Below are 23662 nucleotides of genomic sequence, written 5' to 3'. Positions count from 1 at the left end.
GGTGGAGGAGACAGCACCATTGTTTTGCTCATTTGGGGAAGGAAGCCTTGAGTTTGAACTCTGCTAAAGGTTTTCTGTCTCACTGAGAAGCGATTGCGTTCTTGTTAAAAATGATAACTTTACATCTGTGAATAGAAGTCCTGGAGGATTCTGTGGTGGCAGGGTGGGCAGATGAGAGTCCATGAGCAAGGAATGATTTATGGTCGATATACATAAAAGAAAATTCACCATTTAACTGTTTTATCTCATTTTCCTGCAAAATGAAATCACTTACTGTGATAGTTAAGGCAAGTGATTTGTTAATACTGGTACTGGGATGAGGGACTTCAATTATGTGGAGAGATTGGAGAAGCTGGGATTGTTCTCCATAAAGCAGAGAAGGTTAAGGAGAGATGGGCCGAGAGGCCTCGTACTGTGGTGATTCTATGATCTGCTCAGAAACAGGCAATTTTTCCTCTTTGTTGGGGACTCATTTATATTAATTTTAATTATGTGGAGAGTCTAGAGAAAGTGGGATTGTTCTCCTTGGAGCAAAGAAGATTAAGGGGAGATTTAACAGAGGTGTTCAAAATTATGAGGGGTTTTGATGGAGTAGATAGGGAGAAACTGTTTCCACTGGCAGGAGGGTCGGTAACCAGAGGACACAGATTTAAGGTAACTGGTGAAAGAACCAGAGGGGGAGATGAGGAGAATTTTTTTTAACGCAGCGAGTTGTTATGATCTGGAATGCGCTGCCTGAAAGGGCGGTGGAAGTAGATTCAATAATAACTTTCAGAAAGGGAATTGAAGGGGAAAAAATTGTAGGGCTGTGGAGAAAGAGCAGGGGGAGTGGGACTAATTATGATGGAGCTGCATAAAACACTGGTTAGGCCACAGCTGGAGTACTGTGTGCAGTTCTGGTCGCCACACTACAGGAAGGATGTGATCGCTTTGGAGGGTGCAGAGGAGATTCACCAGGATGTTACCAGGGCTGGAGCGCTTCAGCTATGAAGAGAGACTGGGAAGATTGGGTTTGTTTTCCTTGGAGCAGAGGAGGCTGAGGGGGGACATGATTGAGGTGTACAAAATTATGAGGGGCACAGATAGGATGGATACTAAGGAGATTTTTCCCTTCGTTGAGGGTTCTATAACAAGGGGACATAGATTCAAGGTAAAAGGCGGGAGGTTTAGAGGGGATTTGAGAAAGAACTTTTTCACCCAGAGGGTGGTTGGAGTCTGGAACTCACTGTCTGAAAGGGTTGTGGAGGCAGGAACCCTCACAACATTCAAGAAGCATTTGGATGAGCACTTGAAATGCCATAGCATACAAGGCTACGGACCAAATGCTGGAATATGGGATTAGAGTAGACAGGGCTGATGGCCGGCGCGGACACGATGGGCCGAAGGGCCTCTATCCGTGCTGTATAACTCTATGACTCTATGACTCTATGGATAGCTGTTTCAGAGAGCCGACACAGACACAATGAGCCGAATGGCCTCCTTCTGTGCTGTATGATTCTACGATCTGCTCAGAAATTGGCATTTTTATCAGTCAGCATAATAAATTCCCAAGGATGATATCGGGGATGAGAGGATAGAATTAACAAGAGACACTGGGAAAGTTAGAGCTGTATTCACTGGAGCAGGACAGATTAAGGGTTTGAGAGGGTAAATAATAGATTACTTCCTATGATTGGCAAATCAGTAACAAAAAGGTACAACATCAGGATTAGTACTAGACGCATATAGGAGGAAGAATTTTTTTTTGCACAAGGTCTTAGCAGAATATAGAACAAGGGGGTACTGATGCAGAGTCAATCACAAAGCTTAGTGGGGAGATAAATAAAACACTTGCAGAAGGGTCATGAGACTGGACATGGGTGTGGACATCATATGAGGACAGGATCGGGCTGGGCTGTGATGAGGTTTTATGGTTGACAGCCTGTTGACAGTCAGTGTGGCACCACTGAGCCTTTATTCCAGCAAGAGTCAGGTTGAAGAGAAAAGTGCAGATCAATACAGGGATGGAAATCCATGATTTTGAAGTGAAGCCCAGTGGGAAAACACTAGGAAGTGCATCATTAAGAGGGGAGAACAGCCTTGAGTCCCACTGAAAGCTTGGTTGGGAGAGGAGGCCTTTGGCTTGTGTCAGTCTGTGAGCGTTACCTCTCGCCTCGTGTTCTGGAGTTTATTTGCGTAAGTTCGGTCACTGAATGTTGCGCCAGATGCGGCTTCAGTTGGGAGAAGCTCAGCCCCGTGTAACTGTAGTGTTTGTCCTTCTTGACAGGGAGAAAGAGGGGAAGCGGGAGACCCAGGTTCACCGGGCGAGTCAGGAGTCGCTGTGAGTATCCTGCGTTACAGCGAAGCCAAAGGGCAAAGCGACTTCATTCATTACCAGGAAAATTGCCGTTGTATGAGACCAAATCTCATTACAGGTCAAAAAGATCTACACCATAAATATCAATTTTGAACAATTAAAAATAAAATGCCTGTTTCATGCAGCACCAATGAAGATCGTATCCACGGTCTCCCTCACTCATGAATTGTCTATCTCAGCCACCCTACTCAATTGGTAATCGTCTAAAGTCAAATGATTTGGGACAGTGTTGGTCATTCCCAGAAGGAGCAAGTCCACAAAACTGTGTTGAACTTGCACTAAAATAGCCATCTCGCCCAATGCTTGGTGCAGGAGAGAGAAATGTCACACTGATGCAGCAGAGGGCATTCTTCTGAGGCTGGAGTTTTTTTTTTCATGGGATGTGGACGTCGCTGGCAAGGCCAGCATTTATTGCCCATCCCTAATTGCCCTTGAGAAGGTGGTGGTGAGCCGCCTGGAGTGAAGGTTTGTTGCTGGGACAGAATAGAGGGAACCTTCACTCTGCATCTGATCTGTACGATACATGTCCAGGGATGCTAGCATGAAGACAAATAAAAGACCATTCAGCCCATCAAGGCAGAGACCTGGTTCAGAGGCCTCTGCCAGAACTGTTGTTGAATCTTCTACTAGACCTGCTAGTGTGAGAGCGTCAACATGCTCAGATATTAAATACATTTTTTTCCCCCACAAGCAACCACTTTTGGAGCCATGAGCAGTGTTTTTTTTTCTGGTGAAGTTCTAGTTCGAAAGGCTTCGATTCTCAGAGTGAAGGTGACATTTCAAAAAGATGGATCTGGAAATTTACGCTGATTTTGAAACCAATGTTTTGTTTTTCTCCTTTTCTTAACATCTCCCCTTAACCGTCAGGGTCACAAAGGCGAAGTGGGTGAGAAAGGTGATTCAGGCCCTCCAGGAGCGGCGGGACCAGCAGGGGTCAAAGGCCCTCCAGGTGAAGATGGATCCAAAGGCAACATAGTAAGTTGATGGGTATGCCTGTATGTGGGTGAGGATGCACTGTGTACGTTCAGTGCAGGTTCTCCAGGTCAGGTCAGGTGTACATCACTGACTGGAGGAAATGGGGGACTATCTGAGGCACCAGGCCAGGATGGAGGCCTGATCTCTCAAAGCATCATGAATGTTTATTAAATTATTTTCTTTAATGCGGCCCCTTTGCCAAAGGGGGCTGTGGTAGTGGGGGTGGCGGGGAGGGGGGCACCAGAAAGTTGTTTCTGTGGAGGGAAAGAGACCCATCACTCCCTCTGAATGGGCACCCTCCATCAGACTTTCTGACCTCCCCAGTATAGCTGGAGCCCGCCAATAGCAGGCCAATTATGGAACCGAGCCTGTTCCAGTATTGCCGGCCTGCGGATTTTCGCCGCCAAAATGACTCGGTAACTTAGTGTAGATTGCCCTATTATTAAGCACCTCTACACATTGGGTCAAAATGGCGTTGGCAGAAAACCTATCACAGGATACTCATGGATGAGGAAGGCCAGAACAAATCGACAGCCCCCCCCCCAACAGTGCAAACTATTGGGTCGAGAGATGTGAACCACAGTATTTAACCAAACTTGTTGCTATTCATTTAGTTTCTCTGTAGGATGTAAAAGTAGAATTAATCAACTTGCAACAACAACAACTTGCATTTACTTAGCACCTTTAACGTAGTAAAATGTCCCAAGGCGCTTCACAGGAGCGATTATCAAATAAAATTTGACCCCGAGCCACGTAAGGAGATATTAGGATAGGTGACCAAAAGCTTGGTCAAAGAGGTAGGTTTTAAGGAGCGTCTTGAAGGAGGAGAGAGAGGCGGAGAGGTTTAGGGAGGGAATTCCAGAGCTTAGGGCCCAGGCAGCTGAAGGCACGGCCGCCAATGGTGGAGCGAAGATGATGCACAAGAGGCCAGAATTGGAGGAGCGCAGAGATCTCGGAGGGTTGCGGGGCTGGAGGAGGTTGCAGAAATAAGGAGGGGCGAGGCCATGGAGGGATTTGAAAACAGATGAGAATTTTAAAATCGAGGCATTGCCGGACCGGGAGCCAATGTAGGTCAACGAGCACAGGGGGTGATGGGTGAACGGGACTTGGTGCAAGTTAGATGTGCCAAGAGAAGGATTTGCTGAGAAATAATAGACTTTTCTGTTAAACATAGCACTCCTGAATGTACAGTGTGTTAGTATGCTACTTTATACAGATACAACCGCCCTGTGTATAAAATGTAACAGTACATCCCTGTTTTATGTAGATATAATGGAAAGTTGACACTTTCATGTCTGTATTCCAAATATCACAGCTGGAACTATTTCTTGCCTTTTATTTATGGTACTATTACCCAGTTTTTCAGTCGCTGTAATCCTCCGTTTCTTTTGTCCCACAGGGTCCTGCTGGTTTCCCTGGTGATCCCGGTACCTCAGGAGAAGCTGGTGTTCCTGTAAGTGAAAGTCTTGAGAACTAAACCTCAATACAGTCTCCTGGAACTTCATGTCCACTGCAAGTTGTCGGTAATTCTGATATGTCAAACGTACAACTGACATATGTGAGCTGCTGTGGCCATTCAGCTTTTCTCCCACTCTGTGTATATATATTTTTTTCATGCACTGCGAAACCACAGTGAAAGGGCCCAAGTTCCAAGATAATAGGAGAGAAGAGTCGATCAATTCAGGAGCCGTTCTAATAGTCTGTGGATTGTGGGAAGGAGGGATGGGGTTCCATAGTTTGAGGTCCTGGAAAAGAATGACTGTTTGTTGAGGGCCAGCTGTTAGTCAGGGGCACTGCCCAGCAACGGAGCACAAGGAAGTAGAGAAACTGCCTCATTGCCTCCAGAAATTGGAAGCAGAGGTAGTTGGGTGGAATAGTGGACCATCACATTGTCCTCCACCTCCAGGGTTTAGGTTTCAGTCCAATTCAGACTGATAGGATGAAAGTCATGCTAGTCGTAGATGAATTAAGCCTGGGTCTGTGACAATATGGGTCGCAGTGGCCGTGAATCCACAGCACAAAATTGTCCATAATTTGGCAAGTTTCGGTCAGAGGGGGCTACGAGAGTGGCAGATGTGGGCAGTAGATATGTCACTCTGAGTATAGAAGGGGATGTCTTTCTGAAGCTCAGGTTAAGATGGATTGTCACAGAAAAGGAGTTTGTCGCCATGACCCAGCATCTGCTCTAGGATAGAAAGTCCTGCACGAGGAAGAGAGAAAAATCAAGAGGGCTGAAAGGGGTGTTGGTACTTCAGCCCTTTGTCCAACTCCTACCCCCTCCGATATCACCTTTCCTTTGAGACTGTGGGTAATGTTTGCATTCATTCTTTCCTCCCTCCTCCCCTACAAAAAATAACAAACTGTACTTAGAACCATGGAATGATACAGCACAGAAGGAGGCCATTCAGCCCATCATGCCTGTGCCGGCTCTTAATCCAATTGGCCTCACCCCATAGCCCTGAAAATGTTTCCTTTCAAGTATTTATCCAATTCCTTTTTGAAAGTTACTATTGAATCTGCTTCCACCGCCCTTTCTAAATTACCCCTTTCTAGTGCACTCTAAGTCATCATAACTCGCCGCATAAAAAAATTTCTCCTCATCTCCCCTCTGGGTGTTTTGCCAATTACCTTAACTTATCGCTGCTGTGACAACCAATGCATTTTCTGATCTTATCTTAGGGTGTGGATGGTGAAATTGGTGAGAAGGGAAGTCTTGGAGATCCTGGCCTACCGGTAGGTTTTTCACAGTCAAAGTAAAACTATGTATGCGACAAAAATTGCCAAGAAATTGCCTTAGAAGTATATTTTTTTTGGTTTAAAGAACCCACACAAATGACCAGGGTGCTGTGCCCACAACCAACTGACAGTGTGGGAATAACCAGACACAGTTCTAATGAGTTTCTGCCTCCTGGCTGTGAGATGGTGTTTCATGTGGTTCTGTGTCAAGGAGGGAAAGTGTAATGTAACAGCGTTTAGAGGGAGATACATTGCAGGATTTGTATGCCTCACTTAACTACTTATGAAACTTTTTCTTGCTTCAAACTGTGATGATAACATACATGAACAGAGAGATATCTAGGCCCAGAATAGACCATTTCTGGCTGAACCACAAAGTCCATAAAAAATCTTACACTCTTGCATCCCTAAATTAATTGCCGCGCCAAATATTCAACCACCTCCCTGATAAATTTCTGACATAATCTGTTTTACGTCCCTTTGTAACGTCCTTCTCCCATCTGCACTACTTACTGCGCCTCCCAGCTTGGTGTCATCTGCGAACCTGGTTGGACAACTCTCTATTCCTTCATCCAAGTCATTACTATATACGATTAAAGACTTGCATTTCTATCGCGTTTTTCATGACCTCAGGATGTCTCGAAACGCTTTACAGCCAATGAAGTACTTTTGAAATGTAGTCACTGTTTTAATGTAGGAAAAGCTGAGGCCTCGGTACAGATCTGTGTATTGCATTTATATAGCGCCTTTAACGTAGTTAAATGAGCCACCCTGCCAATCAGAGGCCATCCCCCCTTATTCCCTACTCTCTGTCTCCTACCTCCCAACCAATCACCAACTGTTTGTTGAGCACGTGGTAACGACCGAAGGGAAATCACGTCAACTGGCTTTTTGCTCCATCCAGCCAATTGCATGTTCTCAAAGCTGCTAAAGAGAATGAGTCCATGTAATGTTTCTTTATTGGATTTCCAGGGTCCACGTGGTGCATCTGGTGAACCTGGTCCTCCTGGATCTCCTGGAAAGAAAGTAAGTATTTGCTTGTATGAAATGTCCGATCCCACGAGGGAGGTGCAAGAAGAGTCTCCCCAGATATAGGAGCAGTTCTCAAGTGTTATTTACGCTCTCAAAAGTAGTTCTTACCGATTTTCTTGTGCTGAATGCACCCCATTTAGACCCTGGGGTGGATTTGGCAACGACAGACAAATGTATACACAAGATTTGCTTACACGAAGTTGCTCTCAACTTGCAGTCGTGACTTTAAAGCAACTGTGCAAGTCTTGTGCAATTAGTGCAAATTCGTGTTCGCAACCTTAAGACTCTGCCTGGGGTCTTTCCTGATGTCAGGAGAGGCTCGGGTTGATGAAAGCGTATTGGAAGCCTGTACAGAAAGGCCAAGAGGTCAGATAAATATGGTGGATCCAACAAGTCCCGCCGAGAGCAGCCAGCGATTAGAGGCACCTCTAGGAAGACCCTTCCAAATGAGTGTTTCAGTACCCCTGGTAACCTTTGCATCAATTGATCACACTTCATGGGGGTAATTTTAGCCGGGAAGGGTGGGGGGAGGGTTCGATTTGGGGACGGGAAAGTTGGAAGTACAGGTTTCCCGGGCGTCCTTTCGATTTTGATGTCTTTTTTTGATGGTTTCCCGCCTGACGGGCTGGCCTGATTGACAGGCCGGTCTCAGTCGGACAGGAGCAGAGCAAGGAAGAGGTAAGTATTCAGGTATGTCTTAGATTGGACGGATGGGGGTGGTATCAGGTGGGCATCGGGGTCACCGGGGTTGGGGGGGGAGGTTGCCAGTCATCAGGAGGAGGATCAGGGGTCACCGGGGGTCAGTCACCGAGGGGAGAGGTCGGGATCAGGGGTCATCGCGATCGTCGGGGGGAGTTCGGAGATCGTGGAGGGAGAGGGTCGCTGCAGCTAGGCTTGTTGGGGCCTGGGGGAAGCACTCCTGCTGCCCCAGGCACACAAGCTGTGCTATAAAGGCTCTTACCTGTAGTTTCGGATCTTCTCACCTTCTCTCACGTGGTGCGAAGGAGAAGGCCTGGGAATCCCAACCCCCGGAGGCTAAAATCACAAAACCTGAAAAAAAAAACGGACGCCCGCAGCCTCGTTGAAAGGTTTTAGTGACCAACCCACCTCCTGAGGTTGCCTGCCTCTCGTCCCACCCCCGTGAAAACCCGAAACGGGCGGGTTTGAAATTGCTGCAATTTTTAATGCTCCCAAACCCACCCATTTTTTCAGGCTAAAATCATGCCCCGTGTATCAGAAGCCCCTCCTGTAAAGATAATCAGGGTATGTGCTCATTATAAGCATTCATTTCCCCTTGACACAACACTCAGCATCACAGTGAGACGGTAGTGGTTAATTTATTGTCACTCATTCTCTTCATATCCTGTCTAACATTTCCCTCTCAGCCAACGTCAACAAAGTAAACCAATTAACAGATTGTTCATCTCACTGCTGCTTGTTTAATTTGTAAATTAAATTAAAATTTAATAATGAGATAAATTACATTTTGTCTCATTCATATGGCATCGTTCACATCTTCGGAAGCTTCCCAAACTGCTTCACAGCCAATGAATCACTTATGAAGTGTAGTAACTTGACGTGTCGGCAAATATTGGCCGCTAGCTTGCTGGCGCAGAATGTCATGTTCGCCTAAATAACTGTCACTGTACTCTGCCAGTAATTCCCTGTGTAAAACACTTTTTGGGATGTTTCGATAACACCATTAGGCTCCATGTAGCTGCAAATATTTCATTATCGCAGTCGTCAAGGTCACCGATGTGCGACCTTCACAGAAAAGTAAATGAAATTGAGGCATGCGATCCCCGAACCCTTGTAAAAAAATAAATAAAATCCCAAAATAGCAGGAAGGGAACGTGATTTAATCTGTCGCCAGTAGCCCTGACACTTTTCCTCGGAATCACTTGTCGTCTTTTTCCCTTTGGGGGTTATTAAATGGTTTATTTTTTTTGTCACTTTAGAAGGCAGCGCTGAGATCTGAGAGCAGGCCGCACTGAACCCATGGCATCATTTTTGTTAAAAAAAACAAAGTGCCACACGAAAGAAAGACCTTCTCAAGTTGTCTTGCTACCGTAGCAATAACCGAAGTTTAAATGAACTCATTCAGTCCGCCCATTTTGGGTTTTCAGTGCAATTCGCAGGGTTTATATTCAGAGAGCAAATTGAAGCATTTTTGAAAGGGGTTTGGATGATACTTTAATGTGACTGCACCACCGTGACTGCCTATTCTGCAAAGATCCTGCCCTTTGAATGTGAGGCTAGTGAAACACTGGAATTTATTTTGTGCAGTGTAATTATACTCCATCCACATGCAGCAAATATTCGAGCCCGCGGCAGCAATAATGTCACACTGTGTGACCGCAGGCCCGCACTCCGGCATGGATCGCTGCCTTTCAATGTTCGAATGATTTTAAAAGCGAGCTGGTTTCAAACTACAGCTTCTCTCTTTCAGGGGCCTCACGGACCGGCCGGGCCTGACGGTCGAGAGGGTCAAAAGGGTTCGAAGGTACGATGTTTCAAAAAATGACGTAGTAAGCAAACCTTTTTACATCAAATCAAAGGCTTCACTAACTCTCGATTGTTAAATTCACTGGAGGGTTTTCGCCCTTCATCTGCTGAAGGCATTCTAGACTCTGGTTCCATGACCTGCGTTGCCTCACCCGTATGTGAACGCTGAGAGTGAGCGTTGGTGGGCTGTTTGACTTTGGAGGGCTTCACTTTTGAATGCGGCCTGTCCTCTTCTTCAGTCCACAAGCTCTCGTTTCCCAGCAGCAGTCGCCGGACAGGTGCTAGTGACGGCCCAGGCATTACGTTGCCTTCGATTTTACCTGCCCAACAGGGAGATGTTGCTGCATCTGATTGTTTCCTAGCAACTCCCACGAAACCTAAATCAGAAACTGAGCAAAGCAGGAATTGGACCGATGATTACTTGCTGTGAGCAATAATGCTCCACTATGTCACCATCCTTTGGGATTCAATCCAGTGAGATATAAGGGTGCACTGGAATTCTATCCATTGGGATGAATGGGAAAAGGTTTGGTACACTGATATTTTATCCGGTGGGATATATGGGAAGGAGTTTGGTACACTGGAATTCTATCCATTGGGATGAAGGGGAAAAGGTTTGGTACACTGATATTTTATACGGTGGGATTTCTGGGAAGGAGTTTGGTACACTGGAATTCTATCCATTGGGATGAATGGGAAAAGGTTTGGTACACTGATATTTTATCCGATGGGATATATGGGAAGGGGTTTGATACATCTGAATTACATGCAATGAAAAATTCCATTAAATCGGGAATTTCTCTAAAAGCACACTGCCAGAACTCACATTAATCTCTAATCTCACGATTAGCAGAAGTGTTTTTTTTAAATGTTCACGACTTACATGGGAAATATAAAAGGCATGGAGAGCTACGTTAAAATCCCCTGCCTGCATCATGAGCATCAAACATAATACTAATGTGACTCGGGGGTGAATCAGAAGCACCGACAAAAGCTGTTAAAACCAATTTTGCCTTTTCCACTCGGCTGAGTGTCTGGGGGAGTATGACAGATTGTCCGTAATTCTGTATTTAAAACTTCATTTTTTTTATAGCCTTTTACATAACCCTCGACCCTTACACTTTTTAAAACATTCATTCTCGGGATGTGGGCGTCGCTGGCGAGGCCGGCATTTATTGCCCATCCCCAGTTGCCCCTTGAGAAGGTGGTGGTGAGCCGCCTTCTTGAACCGCTGCAGTCCGTGTGGTGACGGTTCTCCCACAGTTCTGTTAGATCGGGAGTTCCAGGATTTTGACCCAGCGACGATGAAGGAACGGCCGATATATTTCCAAGTCGGGATGGTGTGTGACTTTGGAGGTGATCTTAGAGGTGATGGGCCTGCTGCCCTTGTCCTTCTAGGTGGCGGAAGTCATGGGTTTGGGTGGAGCTGTCACATTGATTTTAAGAACAAAAAGGCATACGTTAAAATTCCCTGCCTGCATCATGAGCAGTCAACATAATACTAATGTGACTCGGGGATGAATCAGAAGCACCGACAAAAGCTGTTAAAACCAATTTCGCCTTTTCCACTCGGCTGAGTGTCTGGGGGAGTATGACAGATTGTCTGTATTTAAAACTTCATTTATTTTACAGGCATGATCACAACTCTTGACCCTATTATCAGTGTTCCTTACTGAATCACACGTGGTGCGACGAAATGTTTGTTTTTTTTTGTTACACTCCTTACAAGCACAACCTCCTGTATTTACAGAGTAACGTGATGTGGCCTTGTTATTTTTCGCACAGGGCTCACCTGGAAGAGATGGCCCAACAGGCAGGACTGGGCCTGTGGGGCCCCAAGGCTCACCAGGCTTTCCTGGGCCTGAAGGCCTCAGAGGGATTCCTGGCCCTGCAGTAAGTAAATGATACAAAGAGAGACTTTTTATAGCTTTATTTCATCACAAACCGTATTGACTGCTGGAAATATTCTACATTAATAGCCACTCGCAATGTCTTTTTTGTTAAACAGGGGGAGCAAGGCCTTTCTGGACCACCCGGACAGTCCGGTCCCCCAGGCCCGATGGTAAGCCGTAGTCGATTTAATCTGAGACCGATGACTCGGCCCTCCGATTATGGAGTGGGTTCGATAAACTCCCACCTCCCTGGGCAGACCAGTTTGATTTATTTTTAGTTTGTGCACTGTGACACTGACCTAAATATTATAGCAAAATAAAAAGTACACTCAGAACACCAAGAATATCTGTTACTGCAATATTAACTCTATGCGACCAAATTAAACGCCTCAAATAATTTCACACGAGTAAAACATTGTACCTGTACTCACCCAGCTCTCTGTTTTCCCTCTCCCGATTCTTCCATATTCCCTTGGAATCATAGAATCTTACAGCACAAGAAGGAGGCCATTCGACCCATCGTGCCGGTGCTGGCTCTTTGAAAGAGCGCGATCCAATTAGTCCCACTCCCCCTGCTCCTTCCCCATTCTTTAACAACTCCAATTTTACTCTTTTCTACCTGTTTTAACCCCTTTTTATCTTGCTTTTTAAAGTTTAAAATGTTCAATTTCTTCTTCTCCTGCCTTCCTTTCCCACCCTCCATTTTGAAGGTGTAAACCCTTAAATTAGGCAAACAGGAACTCTGCCCGTGGGGATTTTTCAGTCGCTTGGTTTGGAGATTCTTCCCGTCTCAGGCAAACAGCTGACCAAAAGAAAATGTCTCTCTCGATCTTTCCTCCCTTCCTGTGATGATTCGCAAACACTCTCTGTTGCTCACAGGAAGGGAAGAGACTTGTTAATGGAGGGCGAGCTCTCCCGCCATTCATGGCCGTAATGTGAGGCTGCATTTTCACATGGAGCCTTCAGAATCAAAAATGAGGCCCAGCCTCCATGAACCTCTCCCTCGCTTACTCTCGCTGGCTGGCGTAGGGTGAGGAATCACTGGGATCGGGAGATGGCGAAACTGGGAGGAGGGTGAGGGGTTGTCAGCGTCTGTGTGACACTCCTGTCTTTATATTGTAGAGATCTCATTAAATCCCACCTGCATGACTTGAATGTATTTAACTGTCTGTTTTCTCACATCGTTTAGGGCCCTCCTGGTATGCCTGGTCTTAAAGGTGATCAAGGGTTAAAAGGTGACAAGGTAGGTCATCTCATCAGGCCAGTTGGAGAGATGGTGCATTGGTGATGGATACTCGACACTGATTGTTCTGTTCTAAACACTTCTGTAAATCGACTGGCATCCAGAGCCAAATTCATTTAGTCCCAACACCATTGAATTATCTCCAGTGGTGAAATGTTAAGTGCTCTATACTCTTAAGATTTCCCTCACACACACACACAGTTTAATTCACTGATTTAATACCAAAGGGTTTGAGAATATATAGGTAACTGGCATATCATCTGAAATACAATTGGGAACTTGGCAAGAAATTAGGTGTGTGTTTTACCTCCTATTGGTCTTGGGGTTTTTACTCTAGATATTTCCTTGGATTCAGCGTCATTGACACTTCCATAAGCAGATCTCACATCCCCTCTGAACCAGAGCGTGCCTTTACCTGCTCAATATCTCGAGACCCATGCTTTGAACTGAGACCCCTGTCACTCTACTCTGGTTTACAGGAATATATTGCATGCTCCCAGTTATCTCCTCATCTTCAGTAGGCAAATGAATGTCACACCAAGCCAGGGTCAGAGTCTAATCCACTGGACAAATTTTTTTTTTTATATTCGTTCATGGGATGTGGGCGTCGCTGGCGAGGCCGGCATTTATTGCCCATCCCTAATTGCCCTTGAGAAGGTGGTGGTGAGCCGACTTCTTGAACCGCTGCAGTCCGTGTGGTGAAGGTTCTCCCACAGTGCTGTTAGGAAGGGAGTTCCAGGATTTTGACCCAGCGATGATGAAGGAACGGCCGATATATTTCCAAGTCGGGATGGTGTGTGACTTGGAGGGGAACGTGCAGGTGGTGTTCCCATGTGCCTGCTGCTCTTTCCTTCAAGGTGGTAGAGGTCGCGGGTTTGGGAGGTGCTGTTGAAGAAGCCTTGGCGAGTTGCTGCAGTGCATCCTGTGGATGGTACACACTGCAGCCACAGTGCGCCGGTGGTGAAGGGAGTGAATGTTTAGGGTGGTGGATGGGGTGCCAATCAAGCGGGCTGCTTTGTCCTGGATGGTGTCGAGCTTCTTGAGTGTTGTTGGAGCTGCACTCATCCAGGTAAATACTCAGTACAAATGTTATATTTACAGTAAATAGACACTTTACTAGTCTCAAAATGTCAGAAAGAACATTAAACTAACCCTTGAAACACAGTTCCTTTAATTCATTGGTGGTTACACACTTTCATGGACTCACCCTTTTGCTTTGAGGGCTTTGGACTGACTGCTGCTTTTGTGCAAAACCTCCCAAGATAGAATTCCAAATTTCTTTGACAGTAGCTCAAGAGTAAAATGAAACAAAAACTGTCCTTCTATGAACCAGATTGGATGGTCAGCCATTCAGAGGATTCTTGAGATTGAATGGAGTCACTTGACTCCTTCCTGGGAAACCCATTATTGAGTTCCAAACACTTTGGATGACCGGTGAATCTGATCCAAGGACAATGGCAGTATTAATATTCTCCTGTCATTTTCCCTGTTTGTCTTTTCTAGGGGCACGCTGGATTGATTGGCCTGATTGGACCTCCCGGTGAGATGGGTGAGAAGGGAGATCGAGGTCTTCCAGGAATCCAAGGAACACAAGGCCCTAAGGGAGAAATTGTGAGTGCAGAGGTCACCCAGTTGTTGACGAGTTCTGATTCTGACCTATGTTTTTGGCAGCAGACCTTCACTGATATTGTGGGGAGAGACGAGAAATCCTTACCGGCCAACAAAGTGTCCAGTAACTATTGGTAGCCAGTAATGTTTGCTGTCTCTGGTATTTTGCCTCTGGAGAGGTGAATATAAACATTAATTGGAGACTAATCCACTTAAGGCATTCGTGCCACATTGGGATGCCAGTTTCTTCATTCCTAATTCTCATTGCCATTATGGACCAATGTAGCACAGCTGATATTCGAGTTTCATAATGCTTGTTGAGGGAGTTCCATGGTTCATGAGAATGTGACACAATGCAGACACTGAGCAGTTCTATCGCATGAGGGAGCTGAAAAGTTCAACTCACAAGGCAGAGATCTCCCTCAACAAATAATATAAAGTGTAATAACTTTCCAAAATGTCTATTTGCGCCACCATCAACTCAGTGATTTATCTTGATTTTTTTTTAATAAAGACACAACCAGCCTATACTCCTTCAGGTTAAATGGCAGCCATTTTGAATCTATAGATGCCAAACCAGATTCCTAAGTAACAGACGTGACAGTTCAACTCAAAATTAGTTCAACTCAGATTAGATCAGCCATGATCTGATTGAATGGCGGAACAGGCTCGAGGGGCTGAATGGCCTCCTCCTGTTCCCATGACAGACAATTACATCACTTCTTTCTTTCATTGGGATTGAGTTTAGGTTACTGAGTATTGAGGTTGCCAAAACAAAAACAAATGTTCCTGAGACTTGAATATTCACAAATAAAATCCAAATAGAACATAAGAACATAAGAAATAGGAGCAGGAGTAGGCCAATCGGCCCCTCGAGCCTGCTCCGCCATTCAATAAGATCATGGCTGATCTAATCTGAGTTGAACTAATTTTGAGTTGAACTGTCACATCTGTTACTTAGGAATCTGGTTTGGCATCAGTGTAAGTAAATTAGCATTGAGTCATTGGGGGTTCCTCAATTAATTCAGATGCGGGTCTCAGGAGCTTTCGGTTCTGTATCTTGTACTGGGAACTGATCCTCCTGAACGCTGCCTTGCTTCAGGTCAACTTACAGCACCTTTTTGAGAAAAGAGACACCATTTCATCAACTCCCGAATTGAATACATAGACAGATAATGGATTGCAGGTCAGTGGATCTGAATCAGAGAAAGATGTGATTAAGTTAGAAGCTTCAAACAGAAATTATTTTTAAGTCATAAACGTCTGTCCGGCTGCATTTGTTTGCCACAGTTGTCCCCGTCCGTAGGTTGTTCTGCCCTAATTATTTTTGAAGCTGAGACAGGAAGCCAGGAAACTTGGTCCAGGAATTGCTGTTTTATTTTTCCACTTGGGTACTTTGAACTCCCGGATTTCGGAGAAAATTTCTATACATTTTTAAAAAAAGAATCGTGTGTGCAAATATTTCCTGTGTCCACAAACTGCACATCCTGCTGTCACGATTTTTGGTCACACTACGTATACCAAAACTTACCATTTATAGTGCCTGTATAATCAGTTCTACAGTCGCCCACCTACCACGGGCGGCCGCCTATATCGGGCAAATGACGTCGGCCATTTGCCGTCACCGTAGACGGGGCTTAAACCATATTACGTGCACCGGCTATTTGGTGCAATTCAGAACTTGGCGATTTAAAAGCTCCACTGATTTCAGGCAAAGTCAGGTATTCAGGCAGTTTAACAGGAAAAGGGCATTAGCACAAACACACCCACTATATGCGGTGGGGCTTGTAATGGGAATTCCCTAAGTAAACAGGTCCTGGTGATACTGCAGTTGCATCAGGTGGCGTTAGAGCTTCACGGTATCTGTTAGCACAGTATCCTGTGGCACACTGTGAGCAATGCCACAGGAGATCTTTTAGTAACTCATCTTTTTATGATTCATAACTTAATATTTGTTCATTTTTCTCCCTATTTTAGGGACTCCCAGGTTTCAGTGGTCCATTAGGCCCACCCGGATCTCCTGGTTTACCAGTAAGTAGATATCTTTTTCTTAAGGTAGAGAGGCTCCATTTAGTTTTAGGGAGCCCATCTATTGCCAATTCATTATTTGTGTGTGTTAAAAAATAACTATCGGCTCAATAGTTTAGTGGCAAAACATTCTAGGCTTACATATGTTACCAATTCTTGTGCTTGGAACAAGCTTTTCCATAGGTCAAAGGACACAAGTTCAAACTGGCAAATTCCAAATCTTGGACTGACATCAGGAAATTCTTCACACAAAGCCTGACCAAGACATGAAATGGACTTCTGGGTAGGGTAATGAAGGCAAAACACTTGGAACTGTCTACTGAGCAGCTGGATGGGGTTGGCAGATTGCAGGCCTTCCTTATCCATATTTGCCTTGCGACGTGACAGATTGCCATCCTGTAAGCATTCAGTGAACTCCAGGACCTGTAGAGGCATTTGGACAGGAAATAGCAATCTCAATCCATCCAGTACATTCCAGTTCTGCTTTTAGTTGCGATCACACGGAACAAGATGCCTGCTGATTTAAGTACAATTGAAAATATACTCTGTACCGTCAAACCTCCATCAAATATTAGTGCTCTTAAGATATTCAGTATTATATTGTGTCTCCAAAATGCAGCCATAAGAATCCATTAATTAAACATAAGGAGCCCATATTTACTTGATGATTTTCATTGTTGAATGGGGGAGATTCTCGATGAAGTCCATTGTAAAGATAAATTTGGAAGAAGTTTCAGCCACAGAAAAAAAAATCGTCCAAAGTCGATCAAGGGAGGCCAACCAGTTGCAAAATTGGGACATTTTGTTTTGAAAGGTGCTTTTATTTTTGAAATTAAAGAGCGTGGGTTGGAGTCCTCGGTGCTTAGTTGAAATCAGGATGAAGTGGAAGGGGAAAGAGGCTTACAGATTGGTTACAGAGTCTTGTGTTGATGAGGGGAAAGACATTGGAAGAATTAAGTCAAACTTTGATGATGTGTTCCAGAAAACGTTGCCAGACCATCGCCCACAAAACTGGGTCAGTCCTGGTCAAACACCTGGCTAATTTGAATTTTCAAGAAGGGGCTGACCAATGAGCCTTGTTTCCAAGGTCAAACCAGGGTCAAATTTTCATTGAGGCAAGCATGGCTGCTCTGCCTACGGCAAGCATGGCGGGCAATAGTATTTTACTGTTAGACTCCACATTTCAGCAAGTTGCTTTTATTTTTTTTTTATTATTCGTTCACGGGATGTGGACGTCGCTGGCGAGGCCAGCATTTATTGCCCATCCCTAATTGCCCTTGAGAAGGTGGTGGTGAGCCGCCTTCTTGAACTGCTGCAGTCCGTGTGGTGAAGGTTCTCCCACAGTGCTGTTAGGAAGGGAGTTCCAGGATTTTGACCCAACGACAATGAAGGAACGGCGATATATTTCCAAGTCGGGGTGGTGTGTGACTTGGAGGGGAACGTGCAGGTGGTGTTGTTCCCATGTGCCTGCTGCTCTTGTCCTTCTAGGTGGTAGAGGTCGCGGGTTTGGGAGGTGCTGTTGAAGAAGCCTTGGGGAGTTGCTGCAGTGCACCCTGTAGATGGTACACACTGCAGCCACAGTGCGCCGGTGGTGAAGGGAGTGAATGTTTAGGGTGGTGGATGGGGTGCCAATCAAGCGGGCTGCTTTATCTTGGATGGTGTCGAGCTTCTTGAGTGTTGTTGGAGCTGCACTCATCCAAGCAAGTGGAGAGTATTCCATCACACTCCTGACTTGTGCCTTGTAGATGGTGGAAAGACTTTGGGGAGTCAGGAGGTGAGTCACTCGCCACAGAATACCCAGCCTCTGACCTGCTCTCGTAGCCACAGTATTTATATGGCTGGTCCAGTTAAGTTTCTGGTCAATGGTGACCCCCAGGATGTTGATGGTGGGGGATTCGGCGATGGTAATACCGTTGAATGTCAAGGGGAGGTGATTAGACTCCCTCTTGTTGGAGATGGTCATTGCCTGGCACTTGTCTGGCGCGAATGTTACTTGCCACTTATGAGCCCAAGCCTGGATGTTGTCCAGGTCTCGCTGCATGCGGGCTCGGACTGCTTCATTATTTGAGGGGTTGCGAATGGAACTGAACACTGTGCAGTCATCAGCGAACATCCCCATTTCTGACCTTATGATGGAGGGAAGGTCATTGATGAAGCAGCTGAAGATGGTTGGGCCTAGGACACTGCCCTGAGGAACTCCTGCAGCAATGTCCTGGGGCTGAGATGATTGGCCTCCAACAACCACTACAATCTTCCTTTGTGCTCGGTATGACTCCAGCCACTGGAGAGTTTTCCCCCTGATTCCCATTGACTTCAATTTTACTAGGGCTCCTTGGTGCCACACTCGGTCAAATGCTGCCTTGATGTCAAGGGCAGTCACTCTCACCTCACCTTATATGTCCTATCTTTATTGTACATGTGTGATAAGGTTTCGCATTCAATCTTTCTGTTGTGTACTTGCTAGCCATCAGTTTTCAGGACAGAAGCAAACGAGCAAGGAGTTGTCTCAACGGTGCCTAATTCCTGATTAATTGTTGGCTAAAATTTCTCATATTTTCCCTCTTCTTTTGTTTTAGGGTCAACAAGGTCAGAAAGGTTCAAAAGGTTCTGATGTAAGTATCTTCAGCGATAGTTTCATTGGTTTTTCCAACAGATGAAGCTGTGCAGTGTCATGGTCCTTGAACTGAACATTGTATGATTTCTTCCTTGCAGGGAGTCATTGGTCTAAGAGGTGACACTGGGCTGCCCGGTCCACCTGGTCCACCTGTAAGTTTTCATTTATTTATTCTTTTCTTGTTGAGGGGGAGGGCGATGGGAAGTAACTGTGTTTTCCTTAGAGTGGGTGAAATTTAGGTTGTCACCCATACATTTAACTTGGCGGTCAAGTTGGCATTATCCCTTCAAGGATAGACCTTTATGGCTGGCATGATGCTGGAAATCTAACTATTTTCAGGTTAGTGTATTTCATCCAGTTAGATGTGAAGAGATGTTAAGAAGTTGACACAATTTATTTCTCACTAATTAACCGAATATTTCCTGTACTTCAACGAAGGGTCAAAATGATTCTCACTGCCATTGGGAAATGGAGCTTTAACAGTTCTGTTCTCCGTATTATTGTTTATAATTGTGCACAGTTCTGGTCTCCATATTATCAAAAAGGCTGTAGAAGCACTGGAGAAAGGGCAAAAAAAAGATTTACACGGATGATACCAGAACTGAGAGTATAGAACTATCAGGAAAGACTGAACAGGCTGGGGCTCTTTTCTCTCGAAAAGAGAAGGCTGAGGGGTGACCTGATAGAGGTTTTTAAGGTTATGAAAGGGTTCGATAGGATGGATGTAGAGAAGATGTTTCCACTTGTGGGGGGAGACTAAAACTAGGGGCCATAAAGTAAGATAGTCATTAATAAATCCAATAGGGAATTCAGGAGAAACTTCTTTACCCAGAGAGTGGTGAGAATGTGGAACTCGCTACCACAAGGAGTAGTTGAGGCGAATAATATAGATACATTTAAGGGGAAGCTCGATAAACACATGAGGGAGAAAGGAATAGAAGGATATGCTGATAGGGTGAGATGAAGAGAGGTGGAAGGAGACTCGTGTGGAGCATAAACACCGGGATAGACCAGCTGGGCCAAATGGCCTGTTTCTGTGCTGTAAATTCTTTGTATTATGTAATCCCTCCGATTGTTTATAATAGTCTCATTTTTTTCCCCCTCACCTCTTCCTAGGGTTAACTCATTGCAAACCTGGTCCAGGCCGATTTCAAACCTTTTTGTTAGCCAGCAAGTAGGAAGTGCTCTAAAGGGCTCCAGTGTGAATCACTTCACAGTTATTCCTTTCATTGATGGGGAAGGAACACTGGCCACTTCCTTGCACCTTCCCCTGCTGCTACACCTTGTCATTAGGGTGCCATCAAGGGACCCTGAAATCCCTCTTTTAATGAAAACAGGCTCGTTTTTTTTCTGTAATTAACAACCTAACAAAATCACATCCTCATAAATCGCGTGACCCAAAGCCGTGCATTTTGACGATTGCGTTAGTGAGTTATCACTTATGGAGAAAGCCGGCATTGAACTAGTTTTTCATTAAAAGAGCAATTTAAGCCCCATTGTGGTTTAACCCTGAAGAGTTCAGTAGTAATCTCCCACACTGTAATACTGAACCACCATTGCATTGCATTCATTGTACAAGTATGGAGTCACACCCACATTCAAGTTCTGGAAGGTAAATTGGTAGTTAGCTATGATGAATGATGGGCTAGTGCAGTCTCCTGGTCTGTTGAGATCCTTGCGGGGGGTGGGGGGTCAAAGAAGAATTTCCCAGAGTTTCTCTTAACTTGCCCACAGGTTATTTCTGACTTCGGGTTAAGGGATGGGTAAATGGTCCGTTTTGTATGCCCGTGTACTATCCTGATACGAACAGGCTCCTGTCTCTGTCCTGATCAGGGACGACCAGCTGAGATGATACAGCCACTACCATTGTATAAAAGGAAGACAAGAAGGCATTCAGAGACGGAACAAGCCGACGATGACGGGGGGAATTTCTTTGACTACGCTGATGGCATGGAAGAGATCTTCGGGGCCCTGTCTTCACTGAAAGAAGAGGTAGAACAGATGAGACGGCCAGTGGGGACACAGAGCAGCCCTGGCCGTACCTGCAAGGAGCTTCAGCTCTGTCATCCGCACTTCAAAGATGGTAAGTTAGAAAACGAATTAAGTAAAGTGCTGCCTTCTTGAGTCTGCTCCATGACTACAAACAAGGCTCATTTCTCCCTTCATGTTTTTTCCAGTCCCTTTCCTGAAAGGGTTGACTGATGTTTTGCACCTTGTCCTGTTCGCCCATCACCCCTGTGCTCACTGACCTACATTGGTTCCTGGTGTGGAAACGGTTTTAAAATTCTCATCCTTGTTTTCAACTCTCCATGGTCTCACCCCTCCATCTCCCTGCGACCTCCTCCAGCCCTACAATCTTCCGAGATCTCTGCGCTCCTCCAATTCTGGCCTCTTGCGCATCCCCGATTTTCTTCGCTCCACCATTGGCGGCCGTGCCTTCAGCTGCCTAGGCCCTAAGCTCTGGAATTCCCTCCCTAAACCTCTCCGCCTCTCTCTCCTCCTTCAAGATGCTCCTTAAAACCCACCACTTTGACCAAGCCTTTGGTCACCTGCCCTAATATCTCCTTATGTGGCTCGGTGTCAAATTTTGTTCGATAACACTCCTGTGAAGCGCCTCGGGACGTTTTACTATGTTAAAGAAGTTAATTAAATTCAAGCTGGTTGTTGTTGACTGACGCTGGGGTACAGTCCCGTGGGCATCTGCCACCCTCTGGTATCTCACCCCAGTGGGCATTCTTTCTTGGCTGAGCCTAGACAGTGAATATCAGCGGGCCGTGTGGTACCATCCCAGCCAAGACCAACTAACTTGCCAGAGATCAAGCCACATCGTGAATTAACCAGCTGAACTGTCAGGGAGCCTGGAAACCATTTTGAAATTCTAACAAAGAATGGGTGCATTATCAAAGCTTCCTGCAAAACACAAAGGCTTGTTGGAATGGTGAAAAGGGTGTGTTTTCTCTTTGATATCTGCTTGTCAGTACCTGCAGTATCTATCCTCCTTGGAATAGAGACGGTTGCGAGGAGATTTGATAGAGGTATTCAAAATCATGAAGGGTCTGGACGGAGAGAAACTGTTCCCATTGGCGGAAGGGTCAAGAACCAGATTTAAGGTGATTGGCAAAAGAACCAAAGGTGACATGAGGAAAAACTTTTTTACACAGCGAGTGGTTAGGATCTGGAATGCACTGCCCGAGGGGATGGTGGAGGCAGTTTCAATGATGGCTTTCAAAAGGGAACTGGATAAGTACTTGAAAGGAAAAAATTCGCAGGGCTACGGGTAAAGGGCGGGGGAGTGGGACTGGCCGGATTGTTCTTGCATAGAGCCGGCGCGGACTCGATGGGCCGAATGGCCTCCTTCCGTGCTGTAACCTTTCTATGATTCTATGTCTGACCGATCATTGGATGCATTGGTTGAAAATGAAGACTTGCATTGTCTTTGACCACATCCACACAAGGTTTTATAAGAAATCGAAACATTTTCATGTATTTCAAGGGATGCTGAGATTGGGTCTGGATCAAATGGTCGTGGGTTTAAGACCCACATAAAGGACTTGAGCACGTAATCTAGTCTGAGGTTTAGTGCAGCACTGTCTGTGGCACCATCCTTTCCGTGAAATGTTAAACTGAAGGTCTCATCTGCTAGTTCATGTAAACATCTGTAAAGTTGCAGTAAAAGGTTTGTGATCAAACGTTATTCTACCTCTGAACTTAGTTTGTGAATTTATTAATCAGCTGCAGCAAGCCAGTGAATAAATTGTTAGATCTGCACAGTTTGCATTCTTTGAAATATTTCTTTCTAGCTAAATCGGAATGGGGATTGGAGGCGGCGGGGGGAGGGGGTGAAGGGAGTACATCAGTTTGTCCAAGGCTGAAAAGCCATCATCAGCAAAATATTGCCACAAAAAGGATTCTAGACAATCTAATTCTTCACAGTCTCGTAACTCATGTACGGTAGAGTTACAGCAGTGTTGTTAACACTTGCAATTCTGAAAGGGAGACCCAACACAGTTTAGGTCTCAAGGTAGCAGCAAAACAGAGTGCAAAGTATTTCCAGTTGGACCTAGACTGTCATACTCGGACTCTGTGTCAATGCTTCCTTTTGAGAATCACAAGCAATTGCAGTGCTGTTATAGAAACACAGGAACAGGAGGAGGCCGTTCAGTCCCTCGAGCCTGTTCTGCCATTAAATTAGATCATGGTTGATCTGTATCTTAACTCCATCTACCCGCCTTGGTTCCGTAACCCTTAATACCCTTACCTAACAAAAGTCGATCAATCTCAGTTTTGGAATTTTCAATTGACCCCCAACCTCAACAGCTTTTTTGGGAGAGAGTTCCAGATTTCCACTCCCCTTTGTGTGAAGAAGTGCTTCCTGACATCACCCCTGAACAGCCTGGCTCTAATTTTAAGGTTATGCCCCCTTGTTCTGACTCCCCCACTAGAGGAAATAGTTTCTCTCTATCCACCCTTTCAAATACTTTAATCATCTTAAACACCTCAATGAGATCACCCCTCAATCTTCCACACTCAAAGGAATACAAGCCTGGTCTATGCAACCTCTCCTCGTAATTTAACCCTTTTAGCCCGAACTACATCCCTCTACAAAGGCTGTTCTTTAACTTGGGATGTTTTACTATGTTAAAGGTGCTACATAAATGCAAGTTGTTGTTGAA

At 45.3% G+C, this 23662-nt stretch overlaps 1 protein-coding gene and 1 long non-coding RNA gene across 4 annotated transcripts in view; one reads left to right on the top strand and one right to left on the bottom strand.

Moving 5' to 3' along the window:
* Window positions 1–23662, top strand: part of LOC137304419 (collagen alpha-1(XI) chain-like) — a 226932-nt gene that overhangs the window by 191868 nt on the left and 11402 nt on the right. For both annotated transcript variants that reach the window (XM_067973011.1, XM_067973010.1), the window contains 14 exons: window positions 2267–2320; window positions 3224–3331; window positions 4731–4784; window positions 6011–6064; window positions 7040–7093; window positions 9549–9602; window positions 11390–11497; window positions 11613–11666; window positions 12686–12739; window positions 14243–14350; window positions 16325–16378; window positions 18952–18987; window positions 19088–19141; window positions 20823–21072. In XM_067973011.1, coding sequence (XP_067829112.1) covers window positions 2267–2320; window positions 3224–3331; window positions 4731–4784; window positions 6011–6064; window positions 7040–7093; window positions 9549–9602; window positions 11390–11497; window positions 11613–11666; window positions 12686–12739; window positions 14243–14350; window positions 16325–16378; window positions 18952–18987; window positions 19088–19141; window positions 20823–21072 — 1096 coding nt within the window. The remainder of the gene's footprint in view (window positions 1–2266; window positions 2321–3223; window positions 3332–4730; window positions 4785–6010; window positions 6065–7039; window positions 7094–9548; window positions 9603–11389; window positions 11498–11612; window positions 11667–12685; window positions 12740–14242; window positions 14351–16324; window positions 16379–18951; window positions 18988–19087; window positions 19142–20822; window positions 21073–23662) is intronic.
* Window positions 8516–23662, bottom strand: part of LOC137304421 (uncharacterized) — a 101951-nt gene continuing 86804 nt past the window's right edge. For both annotated transcript variants that reach the window (XR_010958572.1, XR_010958573.1), the window contains one exon: window positions 8516–11030. This is a non-coding gene — a long non-coding RNA (uncharacterized lncRNA). The remainder of the gene's footprint in view (window positions 11031–23662) is intronic.

This window comes from Heptranchias perlo, chromosome 37 (assembly GCF_035084215.1).
Source record: "Heptranchias perlo isolate sHepPer1 chromosome 37, sHepPer1.hap1, whole genome shotgun sequence".
In the NCBI taxonomy this organism is placed as follows: domain Eukaryota; kingdom Metazoa; phylum Chordata; class Chondrichthyes; order Hexanchiformes; family Hexanchidae; genus Heptranchias; species Heptranchias perlo.
Note: the sequence above shows the minus strand (reverse complement) of the source record. Positions and strands in the feature narration are given on the sequence as shown.